Genomic DNA, 23,949 nt, shown 5'->3' on the forward strand with positions numbered 1-23,949 from the left:
GTAAATACGGTCCTGTATAAAATAAGAAACCTTACGTACATATTTACAGTAATAATATTGATATATATACACAAACACACACTTGCCACACCCTGAAAGTGATGTTGAATAGTAGAATAAACACGGAAGTCAGGAATTTTCGTTTTGTTAAATACGCGTCGTCATCTTTGTGCGGGTTTTTTAAATCCTTTATATTAAGTTCGCTTGCTTGCTTAGGACCGTGCAAATCTTTCGGTCGTTTTTAACCCACTTCCCGTGATCCAATCGAGCTGACATTTTCCACACAGACTCGTTGTGCCAGACAATTATTGTTCGTGAAAAAAAATTCCCAAAATTTTACACTTTTTAGGCAAAAAAAAAATGTTTTACATATATTCAAATAGAACGCATTCATGGCTTTGGCTGAACGTCAGAGTGTAAGAGCCCAGAGCGTAACCCCTCCACAGGCCGTGGCGGAGTAGCGCAGTTGGTAGCGCCCTTGCTTCCCATGCCAAAGGTCGCGGGATCGATCCCCGCGTCCTCCACAGGCAAATATATTTTTTAATCCTTTATATTAAGTTCGCTGCCACGCATATAAAGGATTTATAGTGAAAAACTTTGTTTTTACGGGTTATACTTATTAAATTCTTTATATTAAGTTTGCTTGCTTGCTTAGGACCGTGCAATTCTTTCGGTCGTTTTTTAACCCACTTCCCGTGATCCAATCGAGCTGACATTTTGCACACAGACTCGTTGTGCGTGACAATGCATTTTCGTGAAAAAAATTTTTTCCAAAATTTTACACTGTTTAGGGAATTTTTTTAAAATATTTAATTACCAATTGTATAATGCTGCCAGACAATCATCTGACCCATAGGTGGCAGCCATCTCAAGCCAGAGGACGAGAGGACTCTAGCCGCCCCGATGCCACGCATATAAAGGATTTATAGTGAAAAACTTTGTTTTTACGGGTTTACTTGTTTACATTATTAATTCTTCGTCTTAACACAATTCTGGTAAGGCGTCGAGTGACATCGCCTCTCCAACGCCACTGGGCACCCCACGTGAATTGCCGACTCGAGCAGAGTCAAGCTCTCGAGAGCACAGCTCAAAGAAAACCGAAGAGCTCCTATCTTCGATTGGGGGTGTGGGTGGGGGGGGGTCACGATCTCTCCAGCCGCGTGTCGAGTCGGTGACGTGGGGGGGGGGGCCTTTGTTGGACCGTGGGGGGGTCGGGGGGCACTTTCTAAAAAATTAACCCGTAAAAACAAAGTTTTTCACTATAAATCCTTTATATGCGTGGCGGCTAGAGTCCTCTCGTCCTCTGGCTTGAGATGGCTGCCACCTATGGGTCAGATGATTGCCTGCCACCATTAAGCAATTGGTAATTAAATATTTTAAAAAATCGTAAAAAGTGTAAAAATTTGGAAAAAAAATTTTTCACGAAAATGCATTGTCACGCACAACGAGTCTGTGTGCAAAATGTCAGCTCTATTGGATCACGGGAAGTGGGTTAAAAAACGACCGAAAGATTTGCACGGTCGTAAGCAAGTGAACTTAATATAAAGGATTAAAATATGTTTCGCGATGCATTAGGGCTTGGAACTCAGAAAGCCGGGTTCAGTTTAAATGCGGTGTGCCAACCATTGCCCCACCACTCACACCCCACCCCGGTTTTGGTTTACTAGTAATCTCTGTTGGCTACCCCTGTATTACTAAATCTCTGCCCCCCTACATTTGCAATGGTCAAGCGATATTCTGGCTACTTGAACCCGGCGGCTGACACATTCGTACTGTACCAGTGCTGGCCCCGGTGCCACCAAAAATCCCAATTTTTTTTTTTAAACAGCTGTTGATGGGGCGGGAGAGTAAAACAATAATTGTGTGAGTGAGCGGCAGGAATTTGTGCGGGGGTGGACTGTTTTAACAAGAAGGCCCCCTTCCAGTGCGGCCTGCGTGTGGCGTCCCCCCCCCCCCGTGTTCTCTCACCCCCCCCCAAACGGAGTTGAGCCAGGGCCTACTCACTCTCACCCACTTACCCACTCACTCACTCATTCACCCACCCACTCATTCACCCACCCACTCATTCACCCATCCACTCATTCACCCATCCACTCATTCAACCACTCACCCACCCACCCACTCCCTCATTCACCGACTCACCCACCCACTCGCTCTCACCCACTCATTCACCCACACACTCATTCACCCACTCACTCGCTCACCCACTCACTCACTCGCTCACCCACTCACTCGCTCACCCACTCACTCGCTCACCCACTCACTCAATCACTCACCCACTCACTCATTCACCCACCCACTCATTCACTTACCCAGCCACTCACTCATTCACCCACCCACTCACTCATTCACCCACCCACTCACTCATTCACCCACCCACTCACTCATTCACCCACTCACTCATTCACTCACTCACCCAGCCACTCACTCATTCACCCACCCACTCATTCAACCACTCACCCGCCCACTCACTCATTCACCCACTCACTCATTCACCCACCCACTCATTCACCCACCCACTCATTCACCCACCCACTCATTCACCCACTCACTCACCCACCCACTCATTCACCCACCCACCCACTCATTCACCCACCCACCCACTCATTCACCCACCCACCCACTCATTCACCCACCCACCCACTCATTCACCCACTCACTCATTCACCCACCCACCCACTCATTCACTCACTCACTCGCTCACCCAGCCACTCATTCTCCCACCCACCAGAGCGGTATTATCCAATAGGCCACACAGTAGGCACTGTGCCTAGGGGCCTACGAAAACTAAAAGGGCCTACGGGAATAAAAAATGTGAGCATGTTTTTAGTTGTTTGTCTGATAAAAGATGTAACCAAGATATCTTCTTGAATATTTTTTTTTCATAAGGTGAGAGAAATTAACACCGGAGATTAACTTGTCGATTCCCTCCCTCCCCTCTCCGGCATCTCCTCGCAATGCCACTGTCAGGACACCGAGAGCTCGGGGTGAGCAGCTACATCATGGGACCCCTCTCTAGAGCCTTCTAGCGGGTTCCTGAGGCTTCCCGATGGGCCCCCCTCTGTGACCTTTCCCCTAGATGTCCCCCTCTCGTGTCTGTCGTGACTGCTGACGTCAGTACTGCCGTACACTGCAGTTCCCCTTTGTCGCCAGCAGCCAGCACTATGCCACTACACATGTAGTGACATTATGTTTCTATCTACGTGACTTTACTGAAAGACCCAAAGAGTGTAGTGACGTAAAATCGGTCACGTAGCAGCATAGCGCTGGCAAGGAAGGGGATCTGCAGCTTACAGCAGCCCTGACTGACAGCAGGCCACGTGATAGACCAGTTTCAGTTTTTTCGTTTTATTTATTAGGTATAACCCTGTGAGCCATGCGGCTCTTGACTCGGGTGCAACCGCAACAAACAAAAACATGAACCAAAAACATCTTAAAGTGACTACACGCAACAGAAAAATACAGGAAAAAACAGCAAAGTCTTCCAGAAAAAAAACACCGCATATCAACGCTGTGTGAAAAAATCCCAGTGGAATGCAAGTCAAACAATAACAACCATAAGACAATTTATGGTTCTCAGGGAATTGTCATGGAAGGGGCACGTCATGTTGTTTATGTCATTTATTGTGAAAATTCCATCACAGTTCCTATGATCACTGTTTCATTGCTTTCATGGCTTTATTTTGGTGATTTCGAAAAGTGTATTGGTTTAGCCGTGTTTGTTTGTTGTAGTACGGAGTAAGACTGATGGCCTTAATCTAAGTTGTCTTGTGGTTGTTGTTTGACTTGCATCCCACTGGCATTTTTGCACACAGCGTTGGTGTACGGTGCTTTTTCTGCAATAGCTTGCTGTCTTTTCTTGGATTTTCTGTTTGCACTTAGTCACATATTCACTTGAAGATGTTTTCTTGTTCATGTTTTCGTTTGTTGCGGTTGCACCCGATTCAAGAGCCGAATGGCTCACAGGGCTGTACCTAATAAATGAACTTGAACTTGACGTCGAGAGTCCGCCAGTAGGTTCCAGAAGGGGGGCGTGACCGGGGGCGGAGCCAGGCCACGCTGACGGTATAAAAGGGGCCCCTGGAGGGGAGCTCGGGGCTGTCGTGTGGAGTGGGGTCCCCGGCTTGCTGCTGCTGCTGCTGCTGCTGGAGTCTTCATCATCGTCTCCGTCTTCACCGTCTCGGCGTCGGCAGTCAGGCAGTCTACGAGCTGTCCTGACCGGAATCCGTAGTGACTGAGTGCTACTGTCAGGCCGTGTTAATAAACAGAGCGCCTCCTACTCTTAGCGTCTCTGAGTCAGTCACTACACATGTTAACATTGTGGGTTGGCAGCGTTTGTGCGTATGGTGTATCGACGATTGCAACACTGGAGTCACAGGATAAAATATGAGTACACGTACTGCTGCTTGCGACTGCAAAGTTTTCTGTGCGCAATAATTTATGAATTGTGCGTTCACTGGAGGAGTCAGTGGGGGGGGGGGGGGGGGGTGGCACGTGCCCCCCCGAATGATCCGATCAAAATCCCTAATTTCGATCGGATCATTGGGGATTATTAGTAATAAATCGGTCATTTTGCGACCCCCACTGCCACTGTGTAGCATATTATTACGTGCCAGGGACTCTATGAGATGATAGGACAATAGTCTGAGTCCATAATTGGCAACAAGTAACGGCAAAGCAGTTATAAGTGAGTCATAATTGTGCGCAGTTGCCTATACAGCACACGACTTCCCTGAAGGCATCAACACCTTCAGCGAGCGCGATGCCGATCACACCACGCGGTTCGAATTCGCCGCACACGCGCCGAATAAAAAGCAAGGGACAAGTCCTTACTTACTAACAACTCCTCTATCATTTTTCATTGCTGGAGGGGTTCCCCCCCCCCCCCCCCCCCCCCCACCTGACATTTCTGATTCATTTTCTGCCTTTTTTTGGACGAACGATAATACGAGAGATTGAGAGCGACGGTGCTGTGGAGTAAGGGGCCGTCCATAAATGACGTCACGCACCTGGGGGGGGGAGGCAGACATTTGTGACGACGTGTGACGAGGGGGGGGGGGGGTGAGAAATGTGACGTCACGTAAAAATGCGCAACTTTAAATAAATATAGACAACACGTTCTACCTATTTAAATAGACTTTTTAATAAATGTTTTCTCCTACAACATCAGAGTGCAGCGCCACATTAAATACGCACTACAATGACAATAGTTTAAAGTGATTTGAAGCATGTTTTATATATCTTTTTGGGGGGGGGGCAGAGCTTTGTGACGTCATATTTGATGGGGGGGGGGGTCTGACTTCTTGTGACGCTGTGTGACGATGGGGGGGGGGGTCAAAAATCGTCCAAAATCGCGTGACGTCATTTATGGACGGCCCCTACACGTTCCATTCATTGGCTACCACATTCTAATAAGCTCCCCCCCCGCTCTCCTCCCCCTTAACTTGTATTTAAGAACTTGCATCTTGGAATCCCTGCCTCACTTGATGCAGCAAATCTGGCTGTGACGGTCCCACCTGATGACGGAGACTTGTGTTGCCTCCGAAACGTCGTGATTTTTACTATTTTATTTCTATTATTACTTTTATAAATTTTTATTTCATTTCTTACCTACGTGACTTTACCGAAAAAACTAAGAGTATATAGGTTATCACACCGTCAGCCCAGCAGTCTAAACGGATACACCGCAACGAGTCGATGTTGAACGTGGAGTGCGGTGGGTTAAATGCGTGGGGGTCAATACCGCCTCTTCCAGCGTGGAGGAGTAGGCCAAACACCATCTAAAGGGGCTACAGAGATACCTCGAGTGAAGGCCCTTCTGCCAAGGAGTGACGTGAGCAAGACATTCCAAGGCTGCACTTTTTAAATCCTTTATATTAAGTTCGCTTGCTTGCTTACGACCGTGCAAATCTTTCGGTCGTTTTTTAACCCACTTCCCGTGATCCAATCGAGCTGACATTTTGCACACAGACTCGTTGTGCGAGACAATTAATGTTCGTGAAAATTTTTTTCCAAAATGTTACACTGTTTAGGAAAAACAAATTAAATATTGAATTACCAATTGCTTAATGCTGGCAGACAATCATCTGACCGATAGGTGGCAGCCATCTCAAGCCAGAGGACGAGAGGACTCTAGCCGCCCGTTTCAAAGACCAATGTGGGCTGGGTTGTGGCCCATTGAACACGCATATAAAGGATTTATAGTGAAAAACTTTGTTTTTACGGGTTATACTTTTTACCTGTCACGCCTCTTATGAGTTAATCCTCTTTCATCTCCCCGATGGGACGTGAGGCCGCATGCCTTTTATCGTGTGCCATGGTTAGAATGTCGTCCAGATTAAATACAGGGTGTTTCAAAAATATGGACCCAATTTCAAAGCAGTACATTTCACGATGGCAACATGTTACAATTACACAAAAAACTACAAACGCTTTGATGAGTTATCAAGTTTTACTAACTATTTTATAAATGCTCTATGTGCCTTCCAACTGCTGTACGGACAACATCGAGATAATAGTTGAATTCGTCCCAAACGCCTCTCAAAGTGTCTTCTCTTCCACTGAAGTCACGGCTGCCGCGATTCAGTTTTTGAGGTCATCCAGATTAGTCGCTAATTGTGGCACAAAAACACCACGGGTCTTTGACGTATCCCCACAAGAAAAAGTCGCAGGGTGTGGTGATGTCTGGGGATCTTGGGGGCCAAGAGTGTAGTGCCAAGTCTTGGGGTCCCGTGCGACCTATCCAACGTTGAGGCAGTGTGTCTTGCAAAATGACTGAGGCTAGGGGCTGTTTGTGCGCTGGGAGAGGCATCGAGCGGTGATCATTTGAAACTCTATGCCCCGCCCTTTCAAGTGGTAAGAGTTTCATTCATGGGCGGTTCGTGGTTGCAGAGATATAGCGATTTCAAATCGGGTCCATCTATTTGAAACACCCTGTATTTCTTCACGTACTTCACACAATCTTATCAGCTCTACGGCTGGCATCTCGCCACGCTGCAGTGTTTACTTTGCAATGACAATTGCCCCGTGACCGCGTTGTAAATCTGGGCGTGCACTCGACATTTTTAATTTGTGGGTGGGGGGGAGGTCGCGATTACGCCCAAAGTGCCACCACCACCACCACCACCTGCCCGTTCAGGTCCAGATTGCCCCTGTAGCCAATTACCTGCGCTGCCGGTGAGTCACGTGGCCTAAAAAGGTAAGCCGCTCACAGAACAAAGACAGAGATCCCCCGTATAGACTTAACAGACTGTTGGGGCAAGTGCTGTTAGCGAGTGGCACTCTATGAAGGCCGGCACGGCACACGAATGGGGTGGTTGGCCAACACTACGCCCGGTCGCCTTTGTCTCCCTAGTGGCGATGTTTAATACACACCGCGACAGGTACTCATCGGAGGCTGAGTCGACCTAGAGGGTGGCCAGATAATCGTCACTCGGTGTTGGCCGTGAACAGGAATCGTAGCGCAGTGCGCTAATTGCTGCACCACCGCTCCTCACCTACACACACACACGCCGTACACAGGCCATTCTGGTTTATCATCAACTTTGTGCAATGCATTTGCTCATGAATGTGGGATCGCAATCTCATTTGGCAATCATTGCCACCACCACCACCAACCACCCCGGCATTCCTTTTTATTGAAGGGAACGTGTCTATGAAATCTATACAGCCATTAGCCACGCAGATTTCATTCATTATATCACGTTAGAACTCGAGAAACCAGTTAGTTGTCAGGCTGCTAATCAAAACCTGGGTCAGGTCATTTGAATGACTGTACTGGCACCGCACTGTCCCGTAATGACGAACGTCAGATGCAGTCGTCTGTCACAGTCTGACCTCTAAGTGCACCCACCTCCTTTTAGGAAGTGACGATGGAATCAATAGGAGTCTTGGGGGCCGTCCATAAATGACGTCACGCACCTAGGGGGGGGGGGTGGGGTCAGACGTTTGTGACGATGTGTGACGAGGGGGGGTTTGAGAAATGTGACGTTACGTAAAATGCGCAACTTTAAATGAATATAGACAACACGTTCTACTTAATTAAATTGACTTTTTAATAAATGTTTTCTCCTACAACATCAGAGTGCAGCGCCACATTAAATACGCACTACAATGACAATAGTTTAAAGCGATTTGAAGCATGTCTTTTTTTTGGGGGGGAGGGGGGGCAGAGCTTTGTGACGTCATATTTGAGGGGGGGGTGTCTGTCTTCTTGTGACGCCGTGTGACGAGGGGGGGTGGGGTCAAAAATCGTCCAAAATCGCGTGACGTCATTTATGGACGGCCCCTTGAGCGACTTTTAGCTTGACAACAATCTGCGGTTACATTTAAAAAAAATAATTTTTATTCAATTTCCCCGCATATTTTTTGAGATGGCCAACAGCTGGGCCAAATGTCAAGGCGAGAAGCGATGCCTGACTTTTGGCGATGTTGTGTAATTGTGTGTTTACTGCATGCGCTGAGGACGCGGTGTATAACCCAGTGCCGGATTAAGATAGTGCGGGGCCTGTAGCAAATGTTACAAAGGGGCCCTAAATAAAAAACAAACACAAATGTTAAAAGACACACATTTTTTTACTTGCACAGTAAAGTAATTGTATTTTTTTTCATTTGCTATACGGCCAGCTAATACGACAAATCGCTAACCTTAAACACCCGGTCGTTCATAAAAGTCGAAGGCGGTATAGTACTATAGTAATAGAGCAAGTGCAGAACCACTGAACCGGAATTGATAGCTTGAAAGCATTTAGCGCGGGGCCCTTGAAAGTGCGGGGCCCGTAGCTACTACATATATAGATGCTGTTGCTACTAGGATAATCCTACGCATTTCCCATAAATATGCTAAATTCCTCTTGATATGCAAATTATTTTGTCAAGGCGCTCTTCCCCCCCTCCAACCCAGCTTAAAAAGACGCTCCAATTCTAGATTTGAAGCTTTCGTGACTGCAAGGATTCATATTCTTAGGTTTTTTCGGTAAAGTCACGTAGGTAAAACATCAAAATTAATAAAAAATAAAATAAAATAAAGATCACGACGTTTCGGAGGCAACACAAGTCTCCGTCATCAGGTGGGACCGTCACAGCCAGATTAGCTGCATCAAGTGAGGCAATGATTCAAGATGTAATCCCTTAAGATGCTCCAAGCCTGGGGTTGTCATTCAGACTCTGTCTTCTCGACAGACCTGTTCTTCACCTGAGGACGGCTGCTTGCGTTGTGGCCGAAACGTCGTGAGAATTATTTTATTATGTTTCATTGTTATTATTTTATTACTTCCCTTCTACGTGACTTTACCGAAAGAACCAAGAAGATGATATAACCTAATAAGTTATATGTTGACGATGGCGATTGACTCAGCTGTTTGCTGCGACGTCACGGGGTCGTTTGCGCGGCACGCGTGTTGCAGCGTAAAAGTTAATTCGTGCATGGTTTTTCTTTTTGAAAGCGTTACAGGCAAACCTCCTCCTCCTCTCTCTCTCTCTGTCTGTTTTCGCGTGACTTCGTAGGCAGGATGTGATGGGGAGTGGTTGTGACACGTTTAGGGTGCGTCCCTGGCAAGGGGCTTGGTTCGGTGGTGGTTTGGTAGAAGAGAGCGGGGTAGGGAGGAGACGACGTTTTTCATTGTATCATGGATCTCAATCCGTTTGCGCTTTTATGTCAGGATATAACTCGACAGTGGCTCGTCCTGAAGACTCTCGCAGGTACGAAACGGAAAGGCGAACGAGTCCTTTTTGGCTCGTAGTCGCTGAATTCTCATCGTGGTTTAGGGTTTTGGTTTGGTTTGTTTTGTTTACATCAGAAGAGTTCATTTTTCGAGCGCGTGTGTTTTCATTTTGGAGTGGTGGGATTATTAATTTATATCTTTAACACCGTATCGCATCGGCACTAAGTGTTCATTTGGTTTGTCAACCACTTTGATGACGGTTATAATTGATCATGATTTGAATCTGGTTGTACGGAAGCGGTGATCTCGGTTGAAAAATGTAGACTGTGATTTTTTTTTATTTTGTTTGAGCTGGAAATGTCAAATTGTAGCCTCGGTTGACAGTTTAAAAATGTAGACGCAGGTTGCTGTACCAGAATGCAGTTCGAGTTACTTGGGGGACGGTCAAACAGTTTATATAAATGTCATTTAAGAATAGAGTTGAACCCGACACAAAAAGATTTACGGCTTTTTTCAAAATGTCGTACATCTTTGTAATGTCTATTTTGAAGTGTCTTACATCCTCCATAATTTAGTTTTTTGGGGGGGTTAGATCGCATCAATATAAATGTGTGTCGTTAAACCCGTCACCACCCGACACAGCCAGTAAGGTTTGTCACGCAAACAAAACACGTCAATTCGTTACTGGTACAGCAACACCGGTGTGTTGGAGAGTAAACCCACTACGACATTTACAATTCGAGTCTGCCGTTTCCACAGTAATTACATAACGAGCATCATGCTAATTATGGATTTACTGTCCAACACACAGATGTGCTGTACTAGTAACAAATTGACATGTCGTGTTTACATGAAGAACTTTTAATAATTGGCTGTGTAGGGTGGTGGCGGGTTTAACGACACATTTATATTTACAAGATCTAACCCAGAAAATATACCTCTTGTGGATAGTATTGGTCGTGAAAGCCTCTTACGTGTTTAAAGTGTCGTACAGATTTGTAATGTCTATTTTGAAGTGTCCGTACATGTTTGTAAATACCTAATGAACCGATATGCCACGCACGTTCAACATCGCGTGCCCACTATTCGAGTGCTTGAACAGTGAGTGGCCTGCCAAAGATGTTTTTTGCAGGCAGATCTCGCTTACGGCTCAGGGTTCTCCCTCGTTTTATGCGGCAGGCGAGTTCTAAGTAAAGAGCGCACAAAGCGAAATTGCACGAGACAGCGCACACGGTACAGACAAAGATCCCCCGTGTAGCCTTCACAGACTGTAGGGTCAAGTGCTGTTGGCGAGCACCCATGAAGGCCGGCACGGCACACGAGGGGGTGGGTGGTCAGCACCACGCCCGGCCGCCTTTGTCTCCCCAGTGGCGATGTTTACGCACCGCTCCAGGTACTCATTTGAGGCTGAGTTTACCTAGGGGTCGCTAGGTTGATAGCGCAGTGCGCTAACCACTGCACCACCGCTCCCCACAGTACAGAGCACACACACATACGATGTTGTCACACGTCCGACCGCATAGCCGCATATCTGAGTGAATTCAAATCGCATAATGTAGCGATTTGTGGTGTTGTTGTTGTTGGTAGAGATGTGTTAACCGCATATGCGGAGCGAAATCACACAAACTGAAACTCCATAAAGTTGCGGGGGAAACCTGTTTTGCTTTTTTTTCTGGGTCTGTGTTGTTGGGTCTCACGTCAATACCAGCTTGGCAACAAGTCTTTAATGATTGGTCTTCTGTACGGGGATCGGGACAATGCGTGTCGTGAACGATGGACAACTTTAAAATAACCGTGACGTGGCGATGACCATGATGAAAGCAAACTTGCAAACAGACGTGGGAGGCGATGGCGATGATGAAAGAGCTCCGGCGATTGATTGTAAAGGCACGGCAAAAGGGAGGGGTTACGATCCGGCGTGGACGATAATTGTTCATGCTCATCACTCCTAATACGGCCCTGGTGGGTGGGTGAATGAGTGAGTGGGTGAGTGAGTGGATGGGTGAGTGAGTGGATGGGTGAATGAGTGGGTGGGTGAATGAGTGGGTGGGTGAATGAGTGGGTGGCTGGGTGAGTGGGTGGCTGGGTGAGTGGGTGGCTGGGTGAGTGGGTGGCTGGGTGAGTGGGTGGCTGGGTGAGTGGGTGGCTGGGTGAGTGGGTGGCTGGGTGAGTGGGTGGCTGGGTGAGTGTGTGGCTGGGTGAGTGAGTGGCTGGGTGAGTGAGTGGCTGGGTGAGTGGGTGGCTGGGTGAGTGGGTGAATGAGTGAGTGGGTGGCTGGGTGAGTGGGTGAATGGGTGAGTGGGTGGCTGGGTGAGTGGGTGGCTGGGTGGCTGGGTGAGTGGGTGAATGAGTGGGTGGCTGGGTGAGTGGGTGGCTGGGTGAGTGGGTGAATGAGTGAGTGGGTGAATGAATGAGTGGGTGGCTGGGTGAGTAGGCCCTAGACACAGTGCCTACTATGGCCTATTGGATGATACGGCTCCTACGTCTTTGTCGCAAATTTGAGCCGCTGCTCTCCCTCCGCTGGGCTCAGCCGCCGTTCGCGGTCGTTCGTAAAGCAGGGACGCACACTGTGGTAAGATGAAAGTGGACCATGACGGAATTGACGATAATAATAATAATAGTTCAATTTGTAACGCGCGCAAATTTGCAGACGTAGTGGCCGCAACTCAGAGGCGCGGAGCCAAGCTCAGAGTCGCTCAAAAGCATGATTGTAGAGGTGAGTTTTTAAGTCTCTCTTGAAGGAGGCGATTGAGGTGATGCTGCGAATGTGCAGAGGGATATCGTTCCAGAATGTTGGGGCTGCCACCGAGAAGCGGCGCATAGACACGTTGACCATCCTGGATCTTGGTATCAAGAGGAGGTTGCTGATGTGAGCCATATGTGGGCAGAGACACGCCCCCTTCGACCAACGTCACGCCCACCTTCTTCCACATACAGGGACTCCTCGACTTAACGAACAGTTAGGTTCTAAGAGGTCTGTTCGTAAGTCGATTTGTTCGTAAGTCCAACTTTACCCCTGTCGATTCCAAACGCGTTGTACGCATTTACACTAAACACTGGTTCTTCGTGTTCTGTAGAAGTAGATGCCACTGGTTCTTCGTGTTCTGCAGATGAAGATGCCACTGGTTTTTCACGTTCTGTAGATGTAGATGCCACTGGTTCTGTAGATGCCACTGGTTCTTCACGTTCTGCAGATGTAGATGCCACTGATTCTTCACGTTCTGTAGATGTAGATGCCACCACCGCCCTCTATTGCGCGGCAGGTTGATCTGAAGACTCTCGGTCCGAACGGGCAATTGGACATACGGACAGGTTTGTTTGTATCTTTGAAAGTTCGTAAGTCGAATGTTCGTAAGTAGAGGAGTCTCTATTTGGGCCAAACCTCTCATCGATGATTTCGTCGGGTTTTTTAATTGTATTGTAATTACAGCGCCACCAGTAGAAGTTGAAGGCAAATTTGTGTGGAGGTTTTAAACAAATATTTCTTGATGGGCTTCACGGTGGCTAGGAGATGTTAACTACCTCGCCTGGTCTACAGGAGGTCGTGGGCTCGATCTCGACCCTGACGCCTGCTGCTGTATATTTGGGGTCTGCGTGTCTCTCTCCCCGTGATCGTGTGGATTTTTTCTCCGGGTCCTCCGGTTTCCCCCTCTGCATTTAGAATCAACATCACGCGTTTAGAGTATTTGGCTGCTACACATATCCACATGATAAGCCACTTTGTTAAAATATAATTTGTGGCCAGGTCGCTAATAGCTCAGTGGGCCTTACCTGGTATAAAATATATTCTTTTGTATCGTGATTGAATGGACTGTGGTGTGGTGGGGGTTGTGTATTGTTTCGTGTTTCCCTGCAGTGTAAACAACCACGTTGTCATCATCTTTATTGTTACAATCATCATCATCATCATCATTCTTCATCGTCAGGTATTACCATGCTCATCATGAATTGGTCACGAATTAAACAAACATTGTCTGTCTTCTTGCTTCTTTTGGTAAAGTCACGTAGAAGGGAAATAATAAAATAATAAAACATAATAAAATAATTCTCACGACGTTTCGGCCACAACGCAAACAGCCGTCCTCAGGTGAAGAACAGGTCTGTCGGAAAGACAGCGTCGAAACGTCGTGAGAATTGTATTTTATTACGTTTTATTTTTATTATTTTATTATTTCCCTTCTACGTGACTTTACCGAAAGAACCAAGAAGGTGAATCCCTGCAGTCACGAAAGCTTTACATCGAAACATTGTCTGGGTTACTATTCACGCGCCATCGTGTTGAGGGACTGCTGCCCTGTGCTTTTGCTGGGACTGTTTTGCTGCCTCGCACAAGATTGATAATCTAACTTGTATATTGAATGCATTTTATTACTAAATGTTTTAGAGACTTGCTTACATTTTTCTCAATTTTTGCACGACTATCGTGTGTTTTTGTATCGTTTTCTGTCGTAACACTGGCGACTCACCCCTTACTGGACATCTGCGAAAAAAAGATCTTCATTAGCTCATAGAATTCCTCCTTAGGCAGTCTTAATAAACATTCTGATTCTGCGTGACGAGTTTGGCGTCATCTGGTCCAACACCACGTGAGACTAGGCTCTAAGGAGCGCTGTCTAGGGTGTGGACCAATCAACTTCAAGGACAGTGCATACATTATCAGAGTTATGTTTTTGTTTGCATTATGACTGCAGGTATTGTGGTCAATGCAAACATGACTCCTTGTAAAAAAAAGGTGTCAGTTTTGTTGCCAGATTAAAGGATAAAAAACCAATTATCATATTTTTACTGGCAAATGAGGTTCCAATGGTGTAAATGCTTACCCCGAGCTCTCATACTCTGATGGTGCATTGTCTCTGAGTTGTGCGCCTTTTGGCGTCATCTGGTCCAACCCATGTGAGACTAGGCTCTAAGGAAAGCTGTCTCTGGTGTGGACCAATAAACTTCAAGGACAATGCATACATTATCAGAGTTGTGTTTTTTGTTTGCATTATGACTGCAGGTATTGTGGTCTATGCAAACATGACTCCTCTGTAAAAAAAGGTGTCAATTTTGTTGCCAGATAAAAGGGTAAACAACCAATTATCACTGGCAAATGAGGTTCCAATGGAGTTTGTCGTTTCAAGTGGCTATCGGTGTCTGCGTCTGGGATGTGCGGAATCCTTTGATCGAATCATAAATCATCCTGTTTGCACACAGTGGCTCAAACACGATTATATTTTTCACAGCCACTGCATATTACGATGCACAGTTGATTTTTGGATTTGGAATTCAGAATGAAAGTCCAATAAGTTATTTTTTGACTTAATGAAATGCATTCTAACTTCCTGAAAAAAGTTTTTTTCCCGAAGAAGCTTGCCATAGTTTCAAGCTGAGCGTCATCGTTCATCTCATCGCTCAAGCTCACTGTGAGAATTATCCTGCAACTCACAGGCAAGTGAGCTGAAATGATCATTACCGGCGCGTTAAAATGCCTGAACGCGTGACAATTTGATTTGATCGGCTACGTCGCGTGACCGGAGGGTCTCGCGACAACACGGATCTGGCCGGATCATCACATCACGATTCGCTGGTAGTTTCAAAGCCACTCGCGACGGCGATAGGGCTATGGGGAACTTCAGACTGACGGTGCCTGGCGATTGCCCCCTTTGCTGCAGGCCATCGATTCGCCCTGGCTCAAACGAAAGGTCCGCCCGTGCCCCAACTTGCCCTCCCGAGTTGCGGTCACATGCCAGACGTTGTAATAAAAACTAAACAAAAATGTCCGAATTGCACTGCGCCGTGAATTGTGTTTGCATGCCTGGGTGAGATCTCCGTTGGCTCGTGTCTCGTACGATGCTGGTGGCGGCTCCAAGGGGGTTGGGGGCTGTCCATGAATGACGTCACGCACCTAGGGGGGGTGGGGGGGTCAGACATTTGTGACGATGTGTGACGAAAGGGAGGGTTTGAGAAATGTGACGTCACATCAAAATGCGCAACTTTAAATAAATATAGACAACACGTTCTACTTAATTAAATTGACTTTTTAATAAATGTTTTCTCCTACAACATCAGAGTGCAGCGCCACATTAAATACGCACTACAATGACAATAGTTTAAAGCGATTTGAAGCATGTTTTCTTTTTTTGGGGGGGGGGGCAGAGCTTTGTGACGTCATATTTGAGGGGGGGGGTCTAACTTTTTGTGACGCCGTGTGACGAGGGGGGGGGGGGGTCAAAAATCGTCCAAAATCGCGTGACGTCATTTATGGACGGCCTCCGATTACGCACGGTTGACTATGTACGGTGCGAAAGAAGTCCAACGTGCATACATACAAGACGTTAATGACGATGATGACGGCAAAGTTTTATATCTTTCGGCCGGTGAATTTCTCCGCTGAACTCTCTCACCTGCGTGGCCGTATAAGGCCCGTGAAATCATTTGTGTCTGGCCCTGCCAAGGCAAACGCAGGCGGGACTCGAAATTCAATAAATCTAGGAGCAAACCTGGAAAAGCAGTTGCGAGTAGCAACATCATCAATAGCCAGCTAACATCCATCACACGCCTCGCCAAAGAGAAGCAGTTCCAGCCGTCACATTAGGGGTGAGTTAATGAAATGTTTGATCAAATTTCACAAGGCTAATTTTTAAGTTGATAATTTTGTATGGCCCGCGAATGATGTTATAAATATCCAAATGGCACTTGGAAGAAAAAAGGTTCCTACCCCTGTTTTAGTTCCACGTGAGGGCAGAGCGATGGGAACTGCTCGGTTATCATCCTCGCCGTTGCCACTGCAGCCGACAGCCGTTTCGGTGGTGGGCAGTGGTGGTCGGACCCTTTGGGATGGGACATTGCTGCTGATTCATAATTAAAAGCTATCGGCCCCCCGGTTGCGTGGTTACCTCTATAGCTCCCCGAGGTATCCATGTCACACCTATCAGTGTCAGCCCTAGCCAGCTCAGCTAATGCCCCCCCCCCCCTCTCTCTCTCTCCCTGTCGCCGCAGTTTTTTTCCACTGTGAAAACCGACAAACCTCACGTCGCCACGACGCGGTCCACTTTTTCCCAATTAACAGAAAATAAAACGAAACGCTAGACGACTTAACTTTTTTGTTTGTTTGTTATCTTTCATCTCGCGTGACTCGAATGGCAAAGCGTTGTCCAGCGGCTCTTGCGCAATTTTTTTCTTCCAAGAATTCGCGCGATATTCAGCTTCGCCCATTTATTCATCCATCCATTCACTTTCTCGGCGTAAGTGCATGATTTTCCCATTCGTGGCCAGAGCCGTCGACAGTCGTCACAAGCGGTGTGCGCGGTCGTTGTGGGAGCGGCCGTCAGCTTCGCCAGTTCAGAATCATCGGCGAAGGAGCGACACGTGACGCCTCCCCGTGCGTAAAGCGCGATGTGGTCGTTCGTGCCAGGGTAAGTGCCGAATCAGCATCGCCGTAGCCGCCGAACGGTTTTTTGTTTTGCGTTTCAGCGGTTGCAGTTCCCAGTGGTGTTAACTACCTCGCCTGGTGTACAGGAGATTGTGGGTTCGATCCCGACCCTGACGCCTGCTGCTGTATATTTGGAGTTTGCGTGTGTCTCTCTCTCTCTCATCATAATCACGGTGGCTAGGAGATGTTAACTACCTCGCCTGGTGTACAGGAGATTGTGGGTTCGATCCCGACCCTGACGCCTGCTGCTGTATATTTGGAGTTTGCATGTCTCTCTCTCATCATCATCACGGTGGTTAGGAGATGTTAACTACCTCGCCTGGTGTACAGGAGATTGTGGGTTAGATCCCGACCCTGACGCCTGCTGTTGTATATTTGGGGTTTGCGTCTCTCTTCTCTCTCTCATCATCATCACGGTGGCTAGGAGATGTTAATTATCTCGCCTGGTGTACATGAGATTGTGGGTTCGATCCCGACCCTGACGCCTGCTGCTGTATATTTGGAGTTTGCGTGTCTCACCATCACGGTGGCTAGGAGATGTTAACTACCTCGCCTGGTATGCAGGAGGTCGCGGGTTCGATCCCTGGACCCTGACACCTTCCGCATATTTGGAGTCTGCGTTTCTCTCATCATCATCATCACGATGGCTAAGGAATGTTAACGATCTACCGGTATGCAGGAGATTGTGGGTTCGTTCCTGACCCTGACGCCTACTGCTGTATATTTGGAGTTTTCGTGTCTCTCTCCCCGTGGTGCGACTCACGTGTTGGCTCGGCTCCGTATCTCCCGGCGCGGCAGTTGAAAATAATGGTGAGCGAGTCGCTTGTTACATTTCCTGCCCCTCCCCACCCACCCACCCACCACGTCTGTCCACCCAGCATCAGTGGACTGTGCTGTGAATGGATGCAACCACAGATGTAACTCGATCGGCATGGTCGGGTGCTGTGGGGCAAAGTGTGGGTAACCCCCCCACCCACCCACCCCAACAACCCCCATCGCTTTCAAATTGCCTGGTCAGCTTTGAGGATTCGGGCGAAACGCGTTCGAGTCGAGCCGACCTCAAAGTCCCTCGAGTGGAGGCCACTCTGCCGGCAGTGACGTGAGCGAGCAATTGCAGGGCTGCGCCTTTAACCCGTTTTAGTTACCAACAAAAAATCTACATTGTTATTAACTTAGTCGCTTATTCTTTGGGTGTTTTGGTAAAGTGACGTGGATAGGTTCAAAGAAGATAACAAAAAAAATAACGAAAAACTACAGTAGTTTTTTTTTATTATGATTTACTTTGAACCTATCTACGTGACTTTACCGGAAGACCCAAAGAATATGAATTCCTGCAGCCACGAAAGCTTTAAGTCAACATTTAACTTAGTTGCTTGTTCGTGTATTAATATAGTGGAAAACTCGGTTTCATATGCAAGGTTGAATTTCAGCCGGCAAATAATTTTATTAAAATTATTTTATCTAAATTATTTTATTTGAATGATTTAATTTCAATTATTTTATTAAAATTATTTTATGAAAATTATTTTATCTAAATTATTTTATTTAAATTATTTTATCTGTATTCCACACGCCCGTGGGCTGTGGCTACGAGCCACATGCGACGTTTGTCTCCCGAGTGGCGGTGTCTGCACACCGCACCAGGTACTCATTTGAGGCTGAGTCGACCTAGGGGAGGCCCAGGACCAGTTCAGATATTCGTCACCGGTAGTGGCCGTGAGCGGGGAATCGAACTCGGGTTGCCAGTGTTCGTGGCACAGCGCGCTAACCACTGCGCCACCGCTCCCCACACACTCCACAAAGATAAAGCCCCCCCGTATAGCCCTTAACAGACTCTTGGGGTAAGTGCTGTTTGCGAGTAGCACCGATGAAGGCCGGCACGACACACGAGGTGTTGGGTGGCCAACACCACGCCCGGCCGCCTTTGCCTCCCAAGTGGAAATATTTACGCACCGCACCAGGTACTCATTTGAGGCTGAGTCTACCTAGGGGAGGCCCAGGACCAGTTCATACATTCGTCACCGGTATTGGCCGTGAGTGTGAAATCGACCTCGGGTCATTGATGTTCGTAGCCCAGCGCGCGCTAACCACAACGCCACCGCTCCCCACACAAAAACACCTACACACACGCACACGCCTACCTACACACACACACAGAGGCACACACCTACGCGCGCTCACACGCCCAGCAAATAAATTGGCTCGCTGGAATGAAAAGTGCAGCTGCCACTGCAGCGGCTGTTAGTGGCTGCCGCGTGTTTGAGATGCAGGTCGCGTGTGCGCGCATCTCCCGGGCTAATCTCTATCCACGCGGGTGGGTTTGTGGTGGGTTTGTGGTGGATTTGGGGTGGGTTTGGGGTGGGTTTGGGGTGGGTTTGGGTGGGGTAGGTTTGGGGTGGGTTTGGGTGGGTTTGTGGTGGGTTTGAGGTGGGTTTGGGGTGGGTTTGGGGTGGGTTTGGGGTGGGTTTGGGGTGGGGTGGGGTGGGTTTGGGGTGGGTTTGGGGTGGGTTTGGGTGGGTTTGGGGTGGGTTTGGGTGGGTTTGGGGTGGGTTTAGGGTGGGTTTCGGGGTGTTGGGGGTTTGGGGGGTTGGGTTTGGGGTGGGTTGGGGGTGGGGTGGGGTTTGTGGTGCGTTTGGGGTGGGTTTTTGGGGTGGGTTTCGGGGTGGGTTTGGGGTGGGTTTGGGTGGGTTGGGGTGGGTTTGGGTGGGTTTGTGGTGGGTTTTGGGGTGGGTTTTGGGGTGGGTTTTGGGGTGGGTTTCGGGGTGGGTTGAGGTGGGTTTGGGGTGAGTTTGGGGTGGGGTGGGTTTGGGGTGGGTTTGGGGTGTGTTTGGGGTGTGTTGGGTGTGGTTTGGGGTGGGTTTGGGGTGGGGGTGTGTTTGGGGTGGGTTTGGAGTGGGTTTGGGGAGTGTTTGGGGTGGGTTTGGGGTGGGTTTGGGGTTGGTTTGAGGTGGGTTGGGGTGGGTTTGGGGTTGGTTTGAGGTGGGTTTGGGGTGGGTTTGGGTGGGTTTAGGGTGGGTTTGGGGTGGGTTTGGGGTGGGGTGGGTTTGGGTGGGTTTGGGGTGGGTTTGGGGTGGGTTTGGGGTGGGTTTGGGGTGGGTTGGGGGTGTTGGGTGGGTTTGGGGTGGTTTGGGGATGGGTTTGGGGTGGGTTTGGGTGGGTTTGGGGTGGGTTTGGGGTGGGTTTGGGGTGGGTTTGGGGTTTGGGTGGGGTTGGGGTGGGGTGGGTTTGTGGTGGGTTTGGGGTGGGTTTGCGGTGGGTTTGGGGTGGGGTGGGTTTGTGGTGGGTTTGGATTGGGTTTGGGGTGGGTTTGGGGTGGGTTTGGGGTGGGTTTGGGGTGGGTTTGGGGTGGGTTTGTGGTGGGTTTGTGGTGGGTTTGTGGTGGGTTTGTGGTGGGTTTGTGGTGGGTTTGGGGTGGGCTTGGGGTGGGTTTGGGGTGGGTTTGGGATGGGGGGGGGGCGGCGCTCTGGTGACACTCATCCGCTTGTCCATCGCGTGCAATTGAGGTTTCGGGGGAGGACGGGCAAAGAGTATCCACGGGTGGCCACTGTGGCGCGCACAATTTGTCGTGCGATTGGAAAATGCGAGAAGGGCGAGGCGATGGCTTCATGTACTCCACCGGTTTACGGAATGCTCCCGGACGAGCAATGAGCAATGCACCTTCGTGTTCGAACGCTTGACAGAGGCGGCTAGGGGGCACGGGGCACGCAAACGCACCGCGTGACTAAAAAAATGATTGACGCTGTTATGAAAGCGCGCATATATTTATTTTAAAATAATCATCGCCGTGAGCCATGCTCGATTCGCTGCGGGATGAAGCCCCCAGTGGTGAGATGTTAACTACCTCGCCTGGTATGCAGGAGGTCGCGGGTTCGATCCCTGGACTCTGATACCTGCCGTATATTTGGAGTCTGCGTCTCTCTCTCATCATCGTAATCACGGTGGCTAAGGAATGTTAACTATATACTGGTATGCAGGAGATTGTGGGTTCGTTCCTGACCCTGACGCCTGCTGCATAGTTGGAGTCTGCGTGTCTCTCTCTCATCATCATCACGGTGGCTAGGAGATGTTGACTACCTCGCCTGGTGTACAGGAGGTCGTGTGTTCGATACTGAACCTGACGCCTGCTGCTGTATATTTGGAGTTTGCGTGTATCTCTCTCTCTTCATCATCACGGTGGCTAGGAGATGTTGACTACCTCGCCTGGTGTACAGGAGGTCGTGTGTTCGATCCTGACCCTGACGCCTGCTGCTGCTGCTGTATATTTGGAGTTTGCATGTCTCTCTCTCATCATCATCACGGTGGCTAGGAGATGTTGACTACCTCGCCTGGTGTACAGGAGGTCTTGTGTTCGATCCTGACCCTGACGCCTGCTGCTGCTGCTGTATATTTGGAGTTTGCGTGTCTCTCTCCCCATGGTCCGGTTTTTCCCTCCACATTTATAATCGACATCACGCGTTTAGAGTTTGGCCGCTGCTATAAATTTACACACTTCGTTGAGCTGTCATTTGTGGCCAGGTGGTTCTGAAAAAGAGCTCAATGGGGCCTTACTTAGTGAAATAAAAAATAGTTCAGTTCATTGCCCTGCATGAGGCTGTCATAGCAACGGACAAACAGGGCCCTCCACATTATCATTCCTCCTCGAGGTGGGTTTATCTGAAACTATTCAAAATGCCAAACCGCTTTGAAAAAAAAGAAGGTACTCCAATTATACAGGCGCCAGGGTCGGAATCGCACCCGCGCCCTCCTGTATACCAGGCGAGGGAGTTAACATCTCCTAGCCACCGCGGCGAAATCACTCCCTGACAATGCCTTCCCCTAACCCGCTCCAGCACGGCAGCAGCGTGGTGGAGTATGGTGGAACAAGCCCCTTCCATGGCCTTTGTCCAGCCGTGGATTGAGCGGCAGTTGCATTCAGTCAGGCTTTTCTCGGCAATAATACGAGGTGCCCGCAATCCCTGCCTTCAACGACACGGCACACAGCTCCAGTTTGACAGCATTAAATGCCGGCACTGTTGAGGGCTGATTAGGTATCTTGGTTTTAATTGCTGTGTATAGGGTCTCCTTTGATGTCATAGTCCAGTGGCCAACACGAGCAGATTCCCATTGTAGCCATGAACGGGGGGGGGGGGGGGGGGTGAAGGGGTGGGGCTGTCTGCAGTGGGAAATGCCAATAGCCGCATCCGTATCAAAATATTCACGCATGCTTGTTCGATTGGCATGTACGACATTTTTGACGGCACGCCAGTGACGCTCGCATCGGCGCCCAGGCAACTGAAGTCGACGCTTGCAGACATATCGTTCAAGTTCAAGTTCATTGATTAGGTGTAGCCCTGTGAGCCATTCGGCTCTTGAATCGGGTGCAACCGCAACAAACAAAAAACTAAAACATGAACCAAAAAAACATCTTAAAGTGACTGTGTGACTGAGTGCAAACAGAAAATACAATTTAAAGACGGCAAAATATTGCAGAAAAAAACACCGTACACCAACGCTGTGTGCGTTATCGTGAAATGCACAACAGCCCTGGCACGTGTTCGGTCTTGTGCCACTGCTTGGCACACGGGCCTCCACTCAGGGCGGTCGTTCCTAACCTTTTACATGCAGCCTTGTACCGCCTTTTGGTTCTCAACGGTTAAACATAACTTTTTAAAGTAATGTTAATAAATACGTGGGGTTTGATGAAACAAAGTAAGTTGTAACTTACGTTGCCCGCGCTTAATTTGTGTTTTCGATGATTTGCCTTCTAAAATAACACTGGTCAACACACTTTTCTGGCATAAGGTTTTCCAACGGTTTTAAGGTAAGTTTGGGGTGCTGATTCCAAATCTGGCATCAGTTTTTGTCTATCACATCAGGTTTTTGAGATATCAGATATTGCATTTTCAATAAAAACTGCAGAAGAAAAATATTAAGTAAATGTGGATATCTACATAAAATGATATTATAAACACACTATCCTAAAAATACAGCACCATATTTTAACACTAAATCAGTCACTGACTCGCAACAACTTGCAATCATAAGTGACAGAGTTAATTTCGGGTAAAATCAATGAAAATGGGGTATGCCGATAGCATAAAAATGAGATGTGATAGAGCAAATCTGAGATCAGATTTGTAATCAGCACCCTGAAATTAGTCTAAAACAGCTGCAAAAGTCCAGGCCAGTAAAAACATTTTTTGTTGACCAGTGTATTATTAAAATAATTTTTTATCGGTGTAGTCTCTACCGTTCCGTTCATTCAATCAGCCCAAATGATGCATCGGCGTTTCGCTTGTCAAAATTCGTGGCGGTCGGCCAGCGATTTGCTGCGTACTCGGCAGAATGAGTTATATTCTTAGGTTTTTTAGGTAAAGTCACCTAGGTAAAAAATTAAAATTAATAAAAGTACTTTTATTAATTTTAATTTTAATCCTTGCAGTCACGAAAGCTTCAAATCTAGAAAGAATGAGTTGTGTTTACTGGACACGACTAATAAGGCCGGGGACAAAGCGATGTCTGAACCGAGTTTAAGCCCCCCCCGCCACAACCCCCCCCAACCCCCCCCCAACCCCCCCCACCCCCCCCCCATCATCACTTTCCCAGGCCACTAATCTCGTCTGGGGAGGTCTAGCCCAGAAACCCCTTTTCAGAAGCGACCTGGTGATCACAAATGACAGCTCAACGAAGTGGCTTATCATCATGGACATTTAAAGCAGCCAAATACTGTAAACGCGTGATGTCGATTCTAAATGTGGTGGGAAAAACCGGAGGACCCTGGAGAAAAATTCCACGCCACCACGGGGAGAGAGAGAGACTCGCAAACTCCAAATATACAGCAGCAGACGTCAGGGTCAGGATCGAACCCACGACCTCTTGTATACCAGGCGAGGT

The 23,949-nt window shown here is 48.2% G+C and overlaps 1 protein-coding gene across 1 annotated transcript in view; it reads left to right on the forward strand.

Moving 5' to 3' along the window:
- The first annotated feature begins 9,576 nt into the window (after positions 1-9,576).
- Positions 9,577-23,949, forward strand: part of LOC133357260 (guanine nucleotide exchange factor DBS-like) — a 408,695-nt gene continuing 394,322 nt past the window's right edge. Inside the window, exon 1 of the mRNA XM_061575113.1 lies at positions 9,577-9,699. Coding sequence (XP_061431097.1) covers positions 9,627-9,699 — 73 coding nt within the window. The 5' untranslated portion in view covers positions 9,577-9,626. The remainder of the gene's footprint in view (positions 9,700-23,949) is intronic.

Source organism: Lethenteron reissneri, chromosome 57 (assembly GCF_015708825.2).
Source record: "Lethenteron reissneri isolate LAM-NWPU_2019-01 chromosome 57, ASM1570882v1, whole genome shotgun sequence".
Lineage (NCBI taxonomy): Eukaryota > Metazoa > Chordata > Hyperoartia > Petromyzontiformes > Petromyzontidae > Lethenteron > Lethenteron reissneri.